This window comes from Lepidochelys olivacea, assembly GCF_965140295.1.
Source record: "Lepidochelys olivacea isolate rLepOli2 genome assembly, chromosome: 14".
NCBI classification, from domain to species: Eukaryota; Metazoa; Chordata; order Testudines; family Cheloniidae; genus Lepidochelys; species Lepidochelys olivacea.
In genome coordinates this window covers 14,361,347-14,379,195 of record NC_140424.1, presented here as the reverse complement: position 1 = coordinate 14,379,195, position 17,849 = coordinate 14,361,347, and the positions used below count along the sequence as shown (strand labels likewise).

The 17,849-nt window shown below is 46.9% G+C and overlaps 1 protein-coding gene across 1 annotated transcript; it reads left to right on the top strand.

Annotated features, from left to right (window-relative positions):
• Window positions 1-212: 212 nt before the first annotated feature.
• FADS6 (fatty acid desaturase 6) lies at window positions 213-14,744 on the top strand. The gene is made up of 6 exons (XM_084646979.1): window positions 213-1,107; window positions 5,238-5,404; window positions 5,856-6,036; window positions 8,752-8,939; window positions 9,866-10,045; window positions 11,484-14,744. The coding sequence occupies exons 1-6, from the start codon at window positions 558-560 to the stop codon at window positions 11,631-11,633; spliced, it is 1,416 nt and encodes a 471-aa protein (XP_084503105.1). The 5' UTR covers window positions 213-557; the 3' UTR covers window positions 11,634-14,744.
• The last annotated feature ends 3,105 nt before the right edge of the window (window positions 14,745-17,849 follow it).

Genomic DNA, 17,849 nt, shown 5'->3' with positions numbered 1-17,849 from the left:
AGGATAGGAACTGTTCCTCCTAACTAGGATGCTTGGCATGCATACAAGGTTTCCTCCAGCTGTTCTGTGTCTCTCTCTGCTCTCTTTGTTCTCCCTCTTCTTGCCTCCAGCACAGCTGTGTGCTCCTCTATAGGAGCAGTAATGTTGTTGTTTTTTTAATATTGCTGCCCTTCCCACGTCCTTTGGCTCTGGTGAGAGCAGCAGAGTGCCTGCCTGCCTGTACAAGCTATTCTTCATGACAGAGAGAGCCAAGGGCAACAGACACAGCAGCACCATGAGGGGGAGAGAGTCAGAAAGGGCGTGGAAGAATCAGAGGAGGGTGAGAAAGGGGCAGAGTCTAGGGATGGGACTAAAGCCAGCTTCACATTACTAGCACTAAGCAATTTGAGATTAGCAGTCTGCAAGCATTTCAGATTGCACACTCTGGCACTTCTGCCAAGGCCAGCTGCATTTCTCTGCTGCCTCTGCCCTTCCCGGGACAGGCTCATTTGTTATCTGATCCTGCAGAGGTACTGGGACGTTGGATCACTCTGCGGTGTCTTGTGCTCTGCAGGGGGATGGAGCCATGGCAGGAGATGCTGATGGAGAATCAGGACCTGTACCAAGAGAGACAGAAGGGAAAACCGCCAAGTGAGGCAGGAGCAGCCAGGATAGAGCTACTGCAAAAAGGTTCTTCCCTAAACCACGGAGTGGAACAGCCAGAACCCCCAGGAGAAGGAAGAAATGCCCAGGAGAAAGGTGAGAAACTAGGGCAAGGGGACACACCAAGTCAAGAGACTGCAGATCCAACACAACAGATGCAGACTGGCATCAGCAGAGCGGGTCCCCCCGAGCAGGAGGTGACTCCGAAAGGACAGGATCCAGGGCCCATCTTAAATCATCCAGTCCTGGATGGAGATGGAAACACCTCCAGAGAAGAGATGCCAAGGGTCTTTCAAAGAGGTGCCAAGGAGGAAGTGGAGCCACCTGAGGAGGGGAGACGTGAGGAAGCCCTGATGGGGGAGCTCTCTGAGCTGGTGCAGCAGGTGGTGAAGAGAAGCAGCTGGTGGGAGAGACATGGCATAGATGACTGTATCATTGCCCTGAATTTCCTCATCCTTCCTGCAGGTAAAAGTGGGAAGGTTTGTGTCAACTAAGGGAAGGAAGGGAAGGGCCCCTGTGTCTCCTTATTGCTTTCTCATTACACATTAACAGGGAATTGTATTCCCTTTGTGTTAGTAGGCTTGATAGCTCAGCTGGTTATTAACCACTTAGATGTTGCGGCTAACAGGGTGAAAGGAACCTCCAAGTCCTGCTCCTGTGTCCCAGAGCCCTACTTCCCATACTGCCCCATGGGAACTGCCACGGGGGATGGTGTCCGAGATCTGCGTTATATGAACACAATTAGCTGTTGGTGACAATTGGGGTCAGCAGTGGGCACAGCTGAACCAGTGCTGAATGCAGTTAACTGCAAGTGTAGCGCCAGGCAAAAGGGGCCTCAGATACTGTGGTGATGGGTGCAGCATTAGAACCTGAACACAGTAGAGCTGAACTGTGTTCAGCATCGTTTCAGTACCTGTGCTCAGGCTTAAGGAGCTGATGCAGCTTGTAATTATTCCTGTGGATGCGAATTAAGTGTACAGGTGAGCTTCAGGTAAGTGGGATGCCGAGGCAGCAGCCTTTTCAGTGCCTCTGTCGCCTCTGGTTTAACCCTGTGAAGCAAAGATGTGCATTTGGGGAAACCTTCCTTGTTCAGCACTGCTGGGCTGCCATTCAATACTAGCTCCGTCTGTCCCAGCTGTCTGTCCAAGGAGCTCAGCCCTGCCATGGAAGCTTTGTTATTGTATTGATATGAGTGACTTCTTTTGGTTCTGATGATGAGTGTGATGTAGGAGAGATGTACTTTTAACAACAGGCTGAGCTGGTCTTGTGGCTTCTCTCAGGATGTGCAAGACTTGCCAATGCAGTCCCTCGTTTGTCATCTGGCAGCCAGTGAGCATTAATTTCTGCTATGAATAAAGGGTACGAGAAGCAACCAGTTGCAAGCATAGGTGTCACACTGTCCTGTGGCTGGTGGTTCTCCATTCATCCTGGGACAGGTATTTCCAGGTTTGTCCCAGTTATATTGGAGAGCTTCTACACCCTACAGACAGTGTTCGCACTCCTTCCACAGGCCCCTAAATCAGCTTGGAAGCTAGTTAGGTGTCCTCTCCTGGAAGTGTTGCATTGGGATGGAATTATGAAGACAGCAGCCTGCGCTTAATTCTGCATCTAAACAGCATAAGCCAAATGTATCCTCTTGAAGTCAATAATGTTACACCTCTAACCCACTCACTTCAGCTCAGGGTTGAGGGACTGGTAGGGTGCTGAAGCTGCTGCTCTCATTGTATCTGTCTCGTTGTATTGTACTACTGTACATCTGGAAGTCCTTACTCAGGCAAAATTCCCCTTTGGCCAAATTCTGGGAGGGGCTGAGCACCTGTAACACCCCTCGATGTCATTGGGAGTTTTAATTATGTATACTCGGCACCCTTCAGGATTTAGCTCAGCGGGTATTTTGCCTGAGGAACCGGTAAATACAGGGTAAGTATTTGGCCCTGTATGGAGGGCTTGCCGCCCTTATTTAGGTAAACTCTCATTGATTTCTATGGGAATTGGCCAGAGTATGAACTAATTAAGACTCTCGGGACTTACAGATCCTTGTAGAGTACCTCACTGTGCAATAGGGGAGCTGCTGTGCCAAGCAAATAACAGGTCCCTGCCCCAAAGAGCTTAGAGTCTCAGAATATAATCAGGTACAAACAAGGAGACATACGGTGCGATCGTAGCTAGAAAGTGCAAGAATTAGGTAGCTTCTCTGAAGTGTTTTGAATAAGGAACGAATGGGAGTTTGGTGTTGGCCAAAGCATCCTAAGCAGCGTGACAGAGGGCATTGAGGTAGGAGTGGGGAAAGAGAGATGAAGGGAACTCTCAGGAAGGAAGCTTCCTTGAGTGCAGTTGGGTGGAGCTGGAGATGCAGATTAAGATGTAGGGACCCCTGATGGAGTGGGGGGAGAATGGGGGACCCTGGCATGGGGGAAATGGGGAGCAAACAGATCCTCTGGCATGGGGGGAATAGGGGAGTATAGGGTGGAATGAGGAAAAGGGGGCATGGAGGGAAAATGGGGAATTATTGTTTGTATTACTGTAGCACTTAGGAGCTCCAGTCATGGACCAGAGCCCCATTGTGCTAGGCATTGTGCAAATACAGAGCAAAAAGATGGTCCTTGCTCCAAGGAGTTCACAATCAAAATATAAGATAAGAGACAAGAGACAGCAGATGGATATAGACGTGGGGGGGAGGGGTACAAGTGAACAATGAGAGTATTGGTCAGCATGATGGGCAGTGTTTCAGCACCAACAGCCTAACCGTTCTGGAGTTATTTGTAGGCATCATGGGATGCCTTGCTTGTGCCTAGTAAACCTTGCCCCTTAGAATCCAATCATCATAGAGATCCAGTTCATTCTTGTTAGGGGTTTTTATCTCCCTCTTCCCTTCCGCTCTGAGCTGCAAGCTCAGCTGACAGGAAAAATCCACTTGCATGACTCCTGTTCATGAAGAGAGGGACAAAAAAACAAATGTCTTTTGTCCTCTTTATAGTCCCACAATAGTCAGTCTGATGTCAATGGAGCTTTCCGGTTGGGCAGACGTAACACCTTCTGTTGGAAACCTGCACAACGCCTTCACAAGATGAGCCTGGGAGCTTAAATTCATAACTTTGCTAGACACTAAAAATCATGGAGTGAATAAAGACACTGGATTTATGGCTTATTACAACAATTATAACCCACTACTCCTCCATTTTCTCATGCTTTTATGACAGGAGAGGTATTAACTGGCCACTTCACCTTCAATGGTCCTTTGAAATATGTGTTCTCTCTGATCCTCACATCTAGGCTGTATCTAAATCTTGCTGATTCCTTTTGCAGGCCTACACTACAAACTTGCATCAGCCCAGAGGCACCGATGCAGCTGTGCCACTGTAGTGTGTCTGGTGAAGACGCTCTAAGCTTATGAGAGAGCTCTCTCCCGTTGACTTAATAACTCCACTTCTGCGAGAGGCAGTAGCTATGTTGGCGGGAGAAGATTTAGATGTAGCCTGGATGTGAGGATCAGAGAGAGGTTCAGGTTGAAGGTGATGCCCAGGTTATGAATCGCCGGCTGAGGGAGGCTAGCCCCCAGCCAGCCCCGTCCTCTCGCCTGAGGACCTGTCCCCTTCCCCCACCGGAGTCCCTCAGTGCCAGGTGAGTGGCGCCCCCCCAGGCACAGGACGGGTGGGCGGCATATAGGCCCCCCTGCCCCCGAGCACAGGACGGGTGGGCGGCCCTAGCCACCCCAAGTCCCAGCCGCCCTAGCCCCAGCACGCTGCTTCCCTGAAAAGGACCAGCCTGCCTGGGCTTTGGGGAGGAGTGTAGGTGTGGCCACATCGGGCTGTTTGGGGAGGTGCAGCCTTCCCCAGCCTATGCGCCGCCCATGGTTATGGGCCTGGATGATGGTGTTGTCCACGGTGGTTGATAAAAGAAAGAGAGAGGAGGGCTTAGCAGTGGGGAGGGGGGAGTTAGGAATTGTGTTTTAGTCATGTTTATCTTGAGCTGATGACTAGACACCCACAAGGTGCGCACGCAGTCTTTGTGGGGGTGGGGGCAGGGGAAGAATGGGGACTCAGGAGGGAGGCTGGGGGGACACAGAGCCTATGGCATGAGGGGGGTGGAGAGTTGCTGGGAGTCCCTGAAATAGAGAGGGATGGGAGAGTAACACTCAGGGAGCTGGGTGGGGAGACTGGAGGAGTGCAAGAATCCCCTGGTGTGTGCAGGGCACTCTGACTACATAAGAATTTGCCCTTAAACTTGGGGGGGAAATCGAGTTGGATAGTCAGCACAAAGAAAGCCTTCATCATACCCTTTTCATCTGACACTGACAGTCCAGGAGACTACATGAACACTTCCCTGTCCCATAGACTTTCATCTGTCAATCTAGCTAGGTGCTTTTATGGCCCCCATCCCCATTGTATCTGAACTGGGTACCTGGATTTCCACTTTACTTTGGTGAGAAGAAGGAAAATGGAGACTCCTTCAGAATGAGATCTCATTTGCCCAGGACAGCTGTAGTTCTTATGGGGAAAGCAGTCCCCCATGGATCTTGCCTTGGCCATTATACTGGTCTGATCTTAACTATCTAGAAGGCTTAATAGCTCCAAGGTTTTTCTTTCTATCTCTAGGGTTCCTGTGTCTGCGTTCAGACAATGCCCTTCCCTTCCTGTTGGGCATCTTCATCTTGGGCATAGTACACCACACTATAACAGTGAAAGGAAGCCACTTGGCCAGCCACAATGCCTTGACGGAGTCCAAGTCTTGGGGGAAAGTTTGGGCCATATTCTTCCTCGAGGTATGTAACCAATGTGGGAGAATGCTCCTGTGTGTACGTTTATATAGGAGGTACTCAGATTTCATGGCTAAAGCCTGTCTCTGATAATCAGTAAACTTGAATAACTCTTTGTGTAACTGGAATGTTCTTATCATAGAAATGACCTTAGAGATTAGTACTGTCCTCAGCTGTAAAGTACATATCTTTGTGTAACTCCAGAAATTATCTACCATGCTTGTATCATGCAGCTTCAATAGCATTTTAAGGCATATGTGGTGCAGACAACAGATGTATTTCTCGGGTGTAGTTATATCATATTAGTCCTCTTATACTAGTGCATGACAATAACAAGGCTTTGAGTGTGAACCTCTGTTGTGGGATCATCCCAGTGAGACAATGCTGTGTACCTGCCATGTTCTGATCCTTGCATGCACGCTGTTCTGCATTTACTTCTCTTTTCTTTCTCTTCCAGGTTTGCTCAGCTTTCACAGCAGAGCAGGCATACTACAACCATGTGAAACTCCACCACGGTTACACTAATGTTATCAGACTAGGCGATTCCAGTACTTGGAAGATTCCTTTCTTGAACCGATATGTCTACATGTTCATTGCACCCATTGCTATACCTGTTTTAACCCCGCTAGTGGCACTTGGTATGTAGCTTTCCTCTGAGATATTTTTCTTCTATAGGTATTGTTTAAAACCTAAAGGTTTTTTTAAACTAAAAATTAAACTAATTTGTAAGGGCCCCAAAAGATAAATACAATTATCAGCATTATGGAAGCCCCAGTCAGGTTAAAGGCCTGATGGTACTAGGAGCTGTACCAATGCAGTCTCTTGCCTGAACATCTTACAATCTAAGTTAGGATGAGACAGGACAAGTGTGTATAACAGACAGTAGGAAGGAGCAGGAGAAGTCCTTTGGGCTATCTGCTCAAAACTAAGCCATTCGCCACAACCATCTGCAGGGCTTCTTGATTCTTAAACTGGCACAATAGGGACCCTTTTGAGAAGCAGATTTTACATTCAGAATGGAATACACTCACAAAAACTCAATATTTAAATATATTGGATCAAATACTGAAGACCTTAGGCAAATCTCACATTGAAGTCAATGGGCCAAATGCCTGAAATCCTTATTTATTTTTAATTCAGTCCATTCTCAGACCCATTGACTTCAGCAGGTATTTTGCCTAGATAAGGACAATAGGATCCAGATTTGTGTGTAAGCAGTGTCAGGATGAGCTCCACCCTGACATCTGGTGGTGAGGTGTGGCAAGTTGTGGAAAAGAACTTCAGAGGCGTATCTCATTTGCATAGGCACACCCACCCTGCCTAGAATGAGGCCATAGCTGCCCAAATAGTCACTTTGGCTGCTGTGGGATCCCCAGTGTCTCTGTTATTGGGGCAGGAAGAATAAATTGTTATTACCCTGATTATGGGAACTGTGCTTGGAACTGTACTTGGCCTTTTGTTATGATGGAGGGACTCACAATCAACTAAGTAGCACTCGCTAGGCAAGGGTCATGGGTTCCAAAACTCTGTGAATTGAGAGAGGCTGGGGATAAGTATTAATATTTGGTGGCATGGGCCCCTGGGTGAGGGCCTTACATGCTAATTGCACTTCTTCCTCTCTCCACTGTGGAATATCAGAGCTAATTTTGATTCTATTAGGAGTCTAGTTACAGGCTGCTGAGCTCACTTTGGGCTAATGGTGCACCAGCACTGAGGCTCCCCTACTACAAGCTGAATTCACTAAAGAGCTGAACTGACTAAGAGCTGAAATCACTGAGCGTTGTGTTAAGTAGTGGGGGAGCCTGAAGATATATTGTGGAGCGGTTTGTGGGATGGCTGGAGTGCCTTGTGGACAGGCTGGTGGAGCAGTTCATAGGATGGCGGGAGCTGCTGGTGGGATGCGGAGCGGAGCAGTTTGTGGACCAGCTGGTGGAGCACTTTGTGGGGCGGCTGGCAGAGCGGAGCGAAGGCCTATGGAGCTGTGGGGCAGTCAGCTTCAGATTATGTAAGGTGCCCCTTACCTCTCTCCCCCACCACCCATCTCTACCCAGGTTGTGAGGTAAAGCTCTGCAGATAAACTTTCGAACTCTGGGGCTGCCCTGACCAGGGACAGAGACTTTTGGGACTTTGGGTGATTTGGGGTTGCTGGACTCAAGAACCAAAGGGAAAGGGCATGCCCCAATTTGCTTGGGGTGGGTTTTTTTGCTCATGGGTGGTGTTACGAATGTTGGTGGTGGTGTTTCCCCAACATAATGCCACATTGTTTCTCTCTGTTATTAAAAGGCTTTTTGCTACACTCAGACTATGTGCTTGCCAGAGGGGAAGTATTGCCTCTTGGAGGCACCCAGCGGGGGTGGTATATATTTGTCCCAGGTCACTGGGTGGGGCCTCGAGCTGGTTTGCATTGTGTTATTGGAATGAATCCCCTAGATATTGAACCCGGCCCTTGTTGCTGCCAACTCTGACGGGCAGAAGGGTTACATGTATATACTTCTTCAGATCTTCAAAGCACTATACAAACACTGAAGCACTTACCCAGGCCAGATCCTGTTGTCCTTACTCAGATATATGTAGGGTTGGTGAGGGGCATGCTAGACTGGAATATAATGAAAGAAAGGAATGGAAAATATTTGAAGCGTACTGGTGTCAGTGCTAGGGAGTGTAAGAAGATGGTCTCAGTGGGAAGAATGGGATAAGGAGGTGCAGACAGTGGAAGAAGAGACTGGATGATAACTGGGGAAATACAACGTTCATAGTATATGGAAGCTGTTCAGTCTTTCAGGAGACTGACACACAACCATAGGTAGTGAACAGCTGCTAATTGCTTGCAGAAAAATCATATAGGACCAAATTCTGAGGTCATTATTTAAGCCCTGATTCTGCAACCCTAACTCACGTTACAGAGTAGCTCTAGCATTCGGTCAATGAGACTTACTCGCTTGGGTGAGTGCTACTTTAATTTTTACTTGGTCCTTTCTCAAGCAAACGCCTATTGACTTCAGTGGGGAATTTCATCCAAGTAAGGACTGCTGAAGCTTAGTAAGGTCTTCAGTATCTGACCCATAAATTATCTCAGGACTAGAACAATAATCAGGTTAAACCAGAAACAAATCCATGTCCTACAGCTCCCTTGGTGACACTGTTCAAAAAGTTTTCTGAAAGCCAGTGGAACCTTAGGTGTTGAAGTGGGTCTGGGATCAGCTGCTCCTGGAATTTGTACATAGTAACTGACCAGTGCCTCTCCTGGGATTTGGAATATAAGAACTACACCATTATTCCCCAGCTGCATAACTTGGAAGATGTGGGGAGGGATTGACTGTTTCCCTACACATTGTCTGTTCTTTCTTTCATAGGTTTGTTGAAGGATGTTGAGTTGAAAACAGCTCTCCGGACACTCGGCTGCATGTTTCTTGGTCTCTACTCCCATTACTGGCTCCTGGTCAATGTCTCAGGGTTCCAGTCAGTGTGGTCTGCCCTCATCTGCATGTTGATCACACGATCTCTCCTTGCCCACCCCTACATCCATGTTAACATCTTCCAGGTAGAGGTCGCAAACTCCAGCTTGTACCAAATTCCTTGGAAGCAAAACAAAGCAAAGCTCCCTGTATTAATTAAATAGCTCTCACTTTGACTTTGGCAATTGAAGCATCTATAAACTTAAGACAAACAACCTGATTCTGATCCAGTGGCACTGATTTCATATCAGATTAGACTCAGGCCCAAAATGTTGAGGAGACTGATGTCAGTTAGCAGTGTGCAGAAAGTTGAGACAGAATGAACACAGAAGGCTGGATTATGATCTTAATTACAGTGGTGTAAAAATGGAACAAATCTACTGATTTCACTGGAATTTATCCAGTTTCTTACAGGTATAAATGAGATCAGAACTGGCCCCTTCTCACACTAAGAGAAGATGTTACTTTAAAATCCAGGTACATTTGGGAAAGATGGAATGAGCATAAAACCACAAAAGTGGGTGGTCCTTGCACATTGGGGATTCATTGATAGATCAGTCTTGACAGTCCTAGGGATGAAATGCATACAGATGGCCAGATTCTGGTCACATTTATGCAGATAACCCCTCTGAAGCTGCTGGGGTTTCCAAGCTACTGTGGTGTAATTGGACTCTGGCTTCTTTTCTATTTGCCATGAATGGGTGGCCCTGGGATAATGTGTGGGGAGCAGTGTGTGAATGCTTCCACACCGTGCTTGACCCGTAAGTAGTGAGTGGGAAACTAGAGAATTCCAGTTGATGGCACTAGCCTGTTACCTTTTATGAGGACTCATCATGCCCATAAAGAAGGAGACTCACAAGATCATGTACAGAAAAGGATGAGGAGTTTGAGAAACTCCACTATTTTGCCCTGACCTGACACAGCTGGATTCCACCCTTGTCCTCAGGAAGCCCCGCTCCCTAACTGCCCGCTATAGGAAGAGATGTTGTAGTCTTCGTGTTTTGTCTTGTAGCACATTGGCCTCCCGATGTTCTCCGCTGATAAGAAGCCCAAGCGGATTCACCTGATGAGCCTTGGAGTTCTGAATCTGCCCCGGAATGCCCTGCTGGACTGGTCCTTTGGGCACTCAATCATCAACTGCCATGTGGAGCATCACCTTTTCCCAAACCTCTCTGACAACATGTGCCTGAAGGTAAGAGATAAACGGAGGGCATGTCTAGAAGGTGTGTGGAAGGAGCAGGACAGGAGTGGGAGTGCCATGTAGCACAGAGAAGATTGATGAGCATGGGAAGAGGTAATGAGGAGATAAGTCTGTGTGTTTTCCCCCTTCCAGTTAACTAAAATAGAGGTGCTAAGCCTCTTTCCCTATCCTGCATATCTGACCATGCTTCCGTGTTCCTCTCTTTGCACTGGCTTACCCTCTTCTTCCTCATTAATTTTAGACTCCTTCCCATTTTCAGAACACTCCATAACTCCAACTCTAACTAGATCTCTACCTCATTTCCTCCCACTCCACTTCTTCCTCCCCACATTCTACTCAGTCTTCTCTCCAGCTTTCTTCCGTTGTGTCCTTCCTCCATTCTTGACTTTGTTCTTTATTATTGTAACAGCCTTCCAGTGAGTGTTTAGCAAAGTCCCCCCTCTCCTTCTGGGAAAGCTTTTCAGGCCCCCACCTAATCTGTGAATAATTCCAGTTATCTTCATCATACACCTGCTATGGTTGACCTGTATTGTGTTTATTTGTCCACTTGCAGTGTATCAGATGTAGGCTCCAGCCAAAACCCTAGATCCAAACACCCTGAAATTTTGGGAAAGCTGAGATCTGGATCTATACTTTGCAGTCCAGGATAGGGTGACCAGACAGCAAGTGTAAAAAATTGGGACAGGAGGTGGGGGTTAATAGGTGCCTATATACGAAAAAGCCCCCAAAATCGGGACTGTCCCTATAAAATCAGGACATCTGGTCACCCTAGTCCAGGCCCATCTCTACACTGTGTTTGACACCATTTACTAATTTTACAGTCCCATGTATACATCTGGTGTTAGTAACAATAAAGACATGGTGCTACTGTGATACCAGTTCAAGGCAGTGTCCTTGTCAGATCTCACAAGATAAGCAAGGTCAGGCTTGGGGAAACAATCGAACAAACCTTCAGGTGCTGCAAAAGGCAATGTTGGTAATTCAGTAGGTGGCACTCTTCCCTCTGTGCCAATATTGAACCAGTGCCCCAGGGTGGTATGAGGGAAGGATGTCGGAGACCCTAGCTTTCAGATGAGGTGCAAAATCAAAGTAGTGAGCATTTGTGGTCATCTGGCCCTTTTGACAAGAGAAGGGTATCAGCCTCAATATCCTGCCCTTATTCCAACTCATCTAAATTCCCTTTGCTGCTCGAGTTGGATACTTAATCATCTTCATTCCCTGAGTTAAGCCATTGTGTAGTTTTAGCTACTGTTAAGCAGTTTTCACATTCCACCCCAGAGTTGGCTACGTTTTGGCAGTAAGCGACATGATTCCTACATGCATAGTTTTCAAAGGACTTAATGATCTCTCTGGAGGAAAGACCTGTACAAATGTAAGTCATCATCATTAGAATTTACTGTGCTATTTTAATACTACCTTTCCCTCTTAGATCAAGCCCATAGTCTCCCAGTACCTGAAAAAGAAGAAGCTTCCATACAACGAGGACTCCTATATCTCCCGACTACAGCTGTTCCTACACCGTTACGAAGAACTGATGGTCAATGCACCCCCGATATCTGAACTTGTGGGGATTCAGTGATAGGCTCTGGAACATGACAGCAAGAGATAGGGCTGTTTCCTGTGGGTCATTATAACATCGGACAAGATCAGGAAGTTTAAAACCAAAGACATTGCCCTTATAAAGCAATCAAAGAGGAAACAAGTTTGCCTCAAGTGTCTTGCTTTTGGACAGATGGAAATACACATAGAGCCCAAGAAATGCCACTAGAATGATAAACTGTGACTGAATGGTGATGGGACAGAAGGGAATTCTGTAGCTCCAATACAGTAGGATCAAATGTGAGTTTACCTGAGGTATTAGTAGCTGGTATCTATTTTTCCACCATTCTCTTTTAACTCTTGGACAGATGTTGCTATTGATTCTTGTTTTCTTTACTGCTGTGTCTCTGGAACAGGATTGAGAGCACAACAAGAAAGTGAATTCACATCCTATCCAACTCCAGTGTGCCAAAAGGACAGGATGACTCGGGGACTGGCGGTGGGGCAGCCTTTATCTCTAGGTCAATGGTTCAAATCCAGGCAAAGCTTGTATTTTTGGAACAACTGAAAACTGGTTCCCATCTGATAGCTCTAGTGGCCTGTGTGAATTGAGTTGACAGCTCCAGTTTCTCAGAGAAAGATGCCCATATTACAAAACCCTAGTCAGCAGACTCAGTTGAGAAGCTGAGGATGGAATGGGCCATAAAGACTGTACGGCTTTAAAGGTGGTCTCTCCAGATTAATGGAGGCACATTGGTGGTGTGGTGTAAGAGAAACTTGCACTGCTGCAACCTATGCTCTACCTTTTTTGTGGATAAATAAATTCCTTCCAGGAGTGTGGATTTGACAAAGCTAGCCAGAGCAGTTTGGGGGTGAGTTGGTGAAAAGTTTTTGTGCTGCCCTGATCCCCAGTGCAACCGTGGTTTCACCCCAGTACAAAGAGCAGGATGGAGGATTTGCAGAAGTGTTAGAGAGAGGATTCTTTGGGGTGAACTTCCAACTTAACTGGCTTCTGACATGTAGAGTGTTTGTGTTGTGGGTGGTCATGGTGGAAATCACAAGGTTACCCCAGCTTCCTGCTGCAGACATGGAACCTAACTGTTTGTCCTGGCCACTATATGTAGTCACCAACATTGCAGAAAGTTTTGTAAGAGACAGTTATCCAAAGAAGGCAGGACTCTGGGAGCCTGCTGGTTTCTAGCTACTGGAGGGCTTTGTGCTCATTCAGGAATTTTGCCATATACCTAAGGTGAAATCCTGGCCTATTGCAAAACTCTCAGTGACTTCAGTCGGGGCAGTATTTCACCCCAGATATATAGCAATATACAAATGTTAAGGGTAAAAATGTTCAAAAATGCCTAAGTGATGTAGGATCAGAGTCCCAAAATGTTGCCGTAGGTACTTAATCATCCCGACACATCCTGTAAGATAGTTACCTGTTGTTACCCCAATTTAACAAACAGGGGAGCTAAAGCAGAGAGATTAAGTTATCTCGATAAGAGGAAGTTGGTGTCGGAGCCAGGCTGAGAATGCAGGAGAACCCCTGGTCTCAGTCCTGTACTTAATTCACTGCTTAGCTGCCCCTTTGTGCAGCCAGCTACCACACGATCTGGGAGAGGGCTTGGCTTGCAGCCACCTCATGTCATCAGGGGCAGCTGGGATGCCACAGCCCCCAAGAGCCAAGAGCTACTCGGATATTCACTCTAGAATTGAGGGACCTGTGGCGATGGTGTTCTGAGCCAATGGACCAGTCCTGGGTGTGTAGAGGAGTCCAGGATAACCTGTGATCTTCAAACGAAAAGTCTGTGGCAAGCTGTCATCCCTAGCTACTGGGTTACATGATCAGAGCACTTTGCGAGGAAAAGGGGAAGAAGCTTGAGAGAAGAGATTCTCTCCTTTACACTACACGGCACAGTTCCTTCACACTTGGGATGGGATAGGGCAGAGGGATAGCCCTAGGATCCACAAGCCCCTTAGGTTGGCTCTGCAATTTGGCACCTTTCGCCAGCACCAAATTGTGTGTGAAAGGACTAAAATACTGTGCGAGCCCAGGTCTAACTTCATTTTCCACTGTCCTCAGGGAGAGACACAGGAAGCCTCCCTTCCTTCTGCTGTAAAATCCCAGAGGATGAACATCAGAACCAGCCAGTAGTATTGTTGGAGGGTGGGAAGAGGGGGCAGTGACTACATTGTGCTAAGACTGCCTCTCAAAGCTTTCTGAAAAACAGCAAGAGGCAAATTCCTCTTCTGCCCCTTTTGGGTTCTGGGCCAAGAAGCTATTAATATTTGTCCACTTTAACGGATTAATTTTCCATGTTAAGAAAAGGCAAGATAACTGCAGGTAAGGCAGCACTGCCTCCACTGTTCCTAACACTTTGTCTGCTGTGTGGCTAATGCAAAGAAAAATGCTCATTCAGCAAGAAGCAAATCCTAAAACCCAAACTGTCTCTTACAAACCATTCTAAATGGGCGATAAAGTTCTCTTATTTATCTTTGTCCTCAGTTCTAGAAAGCTATTACAAAGGCAGATTCTTTGGTCGCCTTCTGTGGGCCAAATCCTGCAGTCAGTCCTTTTTCAGGCAAAATTACCACTGGAGTCAAGGAAGAAGGATTGAAAGATCTGGCCCTGAGAATATAGTGGTGGAGTCAAGGAAGAAGGATTGAAAGATCTGGCCCTGAGAATATAGTGGTGGGGGTGAAGAGTGTGTGTGTGGGAGGGGTAGGGAGTGGGTCTTGTGTTGGAATGTGCATCTAAGAAGGGCTATGCTAGAATATCTGTGGCATTTATCTTGCCACAGTTTACCAAGACCTCACATCTTGACAGGTGGAGGCCCTTCCTTTTCTTCACTGAGCGTGAATTTCACCTCAGCACAGGGTCAGGACCAGGCCTATCCACAGCCTAAGTCCCCTTGGCCCAGTGCACAGGAGTGAATTTCACCCTGAATGCAGTTCTGCACCAGTGTCACTCCATTGGTTTGTGTAGTTACTCCTGATTTACACCACCATAAGAGGAGAATTGGGCCCTGTGGTTGCACTTGTGAGATCATCCAAGGATGTGCAGTTGAGTCACAGAGTTAAGCTCTAACAGACCTTTTCCATCGATAATGTTTATGATTCCGTTATTAAATGCTTCATTAATCCTGATGGCCAATTTATGCTAAAATCTGCAATGTTAATGGAGCTCCCAGTTCCAGCGATAGCAGGAGAGAGATAGCAGGAGAGAGGCTAATTCCACTACCAGATGCTACTATGGTTATTACAGCACTGTTTGGTAAGAAGTGGATTTGACAGAAACCTGGTGGGAAAAGAAATCCTGAGGACAGAAAATGCTATTTTTTCCTCCACTAATATGTACAAAGCTGATATCCCATCAACCTATGGATACGCTAAGCACCAGTGGGAGCAATGGCTGTTTTCAGTAGTTCTCCATTACAAGGGCATCCTTACCTACAGAGCCACCTAGAGACTGAAAGTGGCAATTACTAGGGTCTAAGGAAGACTGTAGCATAGGAACTCTATTGATTATTCACTGCCCAAAAACCTTAGTGCTGAGGTTAAGGTTGGGGTGTGAATTTTCCGTAGCACTGCATCAAAAAAGCTGTAAGAATCTGAAAGTGGTATGGCCAGCTCCGTGTAAATGGGCTGTAATTTGGGAATCCCTTGACCAAATGACCTCAACTTTGATCTAGAGATCAAAGATCTACATCAGCCTCTCTTGTGACCTACCAGTTTTCAAGATAATCTCCCTGTACACATGGGTTTTAGAGCAATTTGAATATTAAACTCAGCTCCTTATTGAGGGGGCTGTGCCTGAAGAACCACTGGGCCAACTGATCTCAGACTGGCACCACTCACTCTATCCCTGGCTCTGACAAGGCATAGCAATTCTCAAAATAATCTGAGTATATATGTAGCTTTTAGAGCAATTTGAACTGTCAGTTCTTAAACCATACAGTGGTGGGGTGGCCTGTGCCTTGAAGGGCCGGAGGTCTGGACCTGGCCAGCCCCTGTACAATTAAAGAAGTATGGATTGGATGAATGGACTATAAGATGGATAGAAAACTGGCTAAATCTTTGGGCTCAATGGGTAGTGATCAGCGATTTTGTTCAACATCTTCATTAATTATCTAGATGATGGGATGGATTGCACCCTCAGCAAGTTCATGGATGATACTAAGCTGGGGGGAGAGGTAGATACACTGGAGGGTAGGGATAGGGTCCAGAGTGACCTTGGAGGATTGGGCCAAAAGAAATCTGATGAGGTTCAACAAGGACAAGTGCAGAGTCCGGCACTTAGGACAGAAGAATCCCATGCACTGATACAGGCTGGGGACCGACTGGCTAAGCAGCAGTTATGCAGAAAAGGATCTGGGAATTACAGTGGGCGAGAAGCTGGATATGAGTCAGCAGTGTGCCCTTGTTGCCAAGAAGGCTAACAGCATACGGGGATGCATTAGTAGGAGCATTGCCAGCAGATCGAGGGAAGTGATTATTCCCCTCTATTCAGCACTGGTGAGGCCACACCTGGAGTACTGCTTCCAGTTTTGGGGCCCCCATTACAGAAATGATGTGGACAAATTGGAGAGAGTCCAGTGGAGGGCAACAAAAATTGTTAGTGGGCTGGGGCACATGACTTATGAGGAGAGGCTGAGGGAACCGGGTTTATTTAGTCTGCAGAAGAGAAGAGTGAGGGGGGATTTGATAGCAGCCTTCAGCTACCTGAAGGGGGGTTCCAAAGAGGATGGAGCTCTGCTGTTCTCAGTGGTGGCAGATGACAGAACAGGGAGTAATTGTCTCAAGTTGCAGTGGGGAGGTCTTGGTTGGATATTAAGAAAAACTATTTCACCTGGCAGGTGGTGAAGCACTGGAATGGGTTTACATAAGGAGGTGGTGTAATCTCCATCCTTAGAGGTTTTTAAGGTCTGGCTGGACAAAGCCCTGGCTGGGATGATTTAGTTGGGGTCGGTCCTGCTTTGAGCAGGGGGTTGGACTAGATGAACTCCTGAGGTCTCTTCCAACCCTAATCTTCTATGATTCTATAAATTAGCCCTGCTTGCCACATCTGGGACGAGCTATGGCTGGGGTTTAATTAGTAGATCCAGCTAGGTAGGGAGGAGCTGATTCTCTTATAAGGAGCAACAGGAAGTTACAGCAGTGGGAATGTTCAGGAAGCTGTAGAGAGTGAAAAAAGTTCCTGTAGGGGAGTTGCTTGAGGTAGGAAGGTCTGAGAATAGCCAATTAAGGGAGGAAGGACCCTGGGACACCAGAGATGTGTCCAGTTTAAGGCGGGGGAGAAAAAAATGTTTGTGTTTATTTTTAAACTTTAAATTAACAAATGAAACACTAAGGAGGGATGTTTTCATTGAATTCATGAAAGCTTCTGGGTCTGGGGGTGTTTATTTAGGAAGCCCCTTGCAGGGGGAAACTGAGGCAGCCCCCATGCAGAGTGATCTCTGGCCACGAGGGAGCATTTGGCAAGCAGCCAGCCTGGTGACACATGCTGTGTTCTGTGGCCAAACTTCCAAAAGGAGCTGCTACAGAATGGAGGTAGAGAGGTCCAGATCTTCAGAAGTATTTAAGCGCCTAACTCCCATTGAAATCAGAACAACTAACTCTGGTGGGCCAGAGCAACTCATGTGCACCATACTCATTCCCAGAAAGCTGCCAAGTGATTTTCAAGGTAATGTAAGAAACCATGTGGATTGTAGGACTCTCGGAATAACCAGCTGTTAAACAGTAAGCTAGTTTCAATCTTAACTGTATGGCTGTTACGAGCCCCACTGTAACAACTTGGTGGTAGAAATCCATCTTCTGTTGCTTGATGATTTAGGGTTCTGTAAAGAGTGTGCCTTGTGAGGAAGGGAAGGTCCAGTGCTTCATACTGGCCAGCAATGTAATAGAAGTGGGGACCCCCTGAGGATGAAAGACAATTGGTGAAACCAAATTCTGCCAGTACCAAATCCTGGGGTGTTGGCTGTGAAGGACCAAGAGTTACTGCATAATGTGGCTGTAAATGTCCTGGTGAGAAAGAGGGTGTGTTCAGGCTGATGGGTGTGTAGGAAGCACAATGAAACTCCAGGCAGAAAAGTTACTAGCCCGGGAATAAAGTGTTAAAAGACAAATTGCCTGAGGGCACCATGGAGGCAAAGGAGAAGGTGCTAGGAGCCCCATCCTCACTGGTGCTTCTGCTCCAAGGTAGCCAGAATTTGCCCCCCGGCCCTTGTTGAGCATAGGAGGATGGTGCTAATGCTGGCAG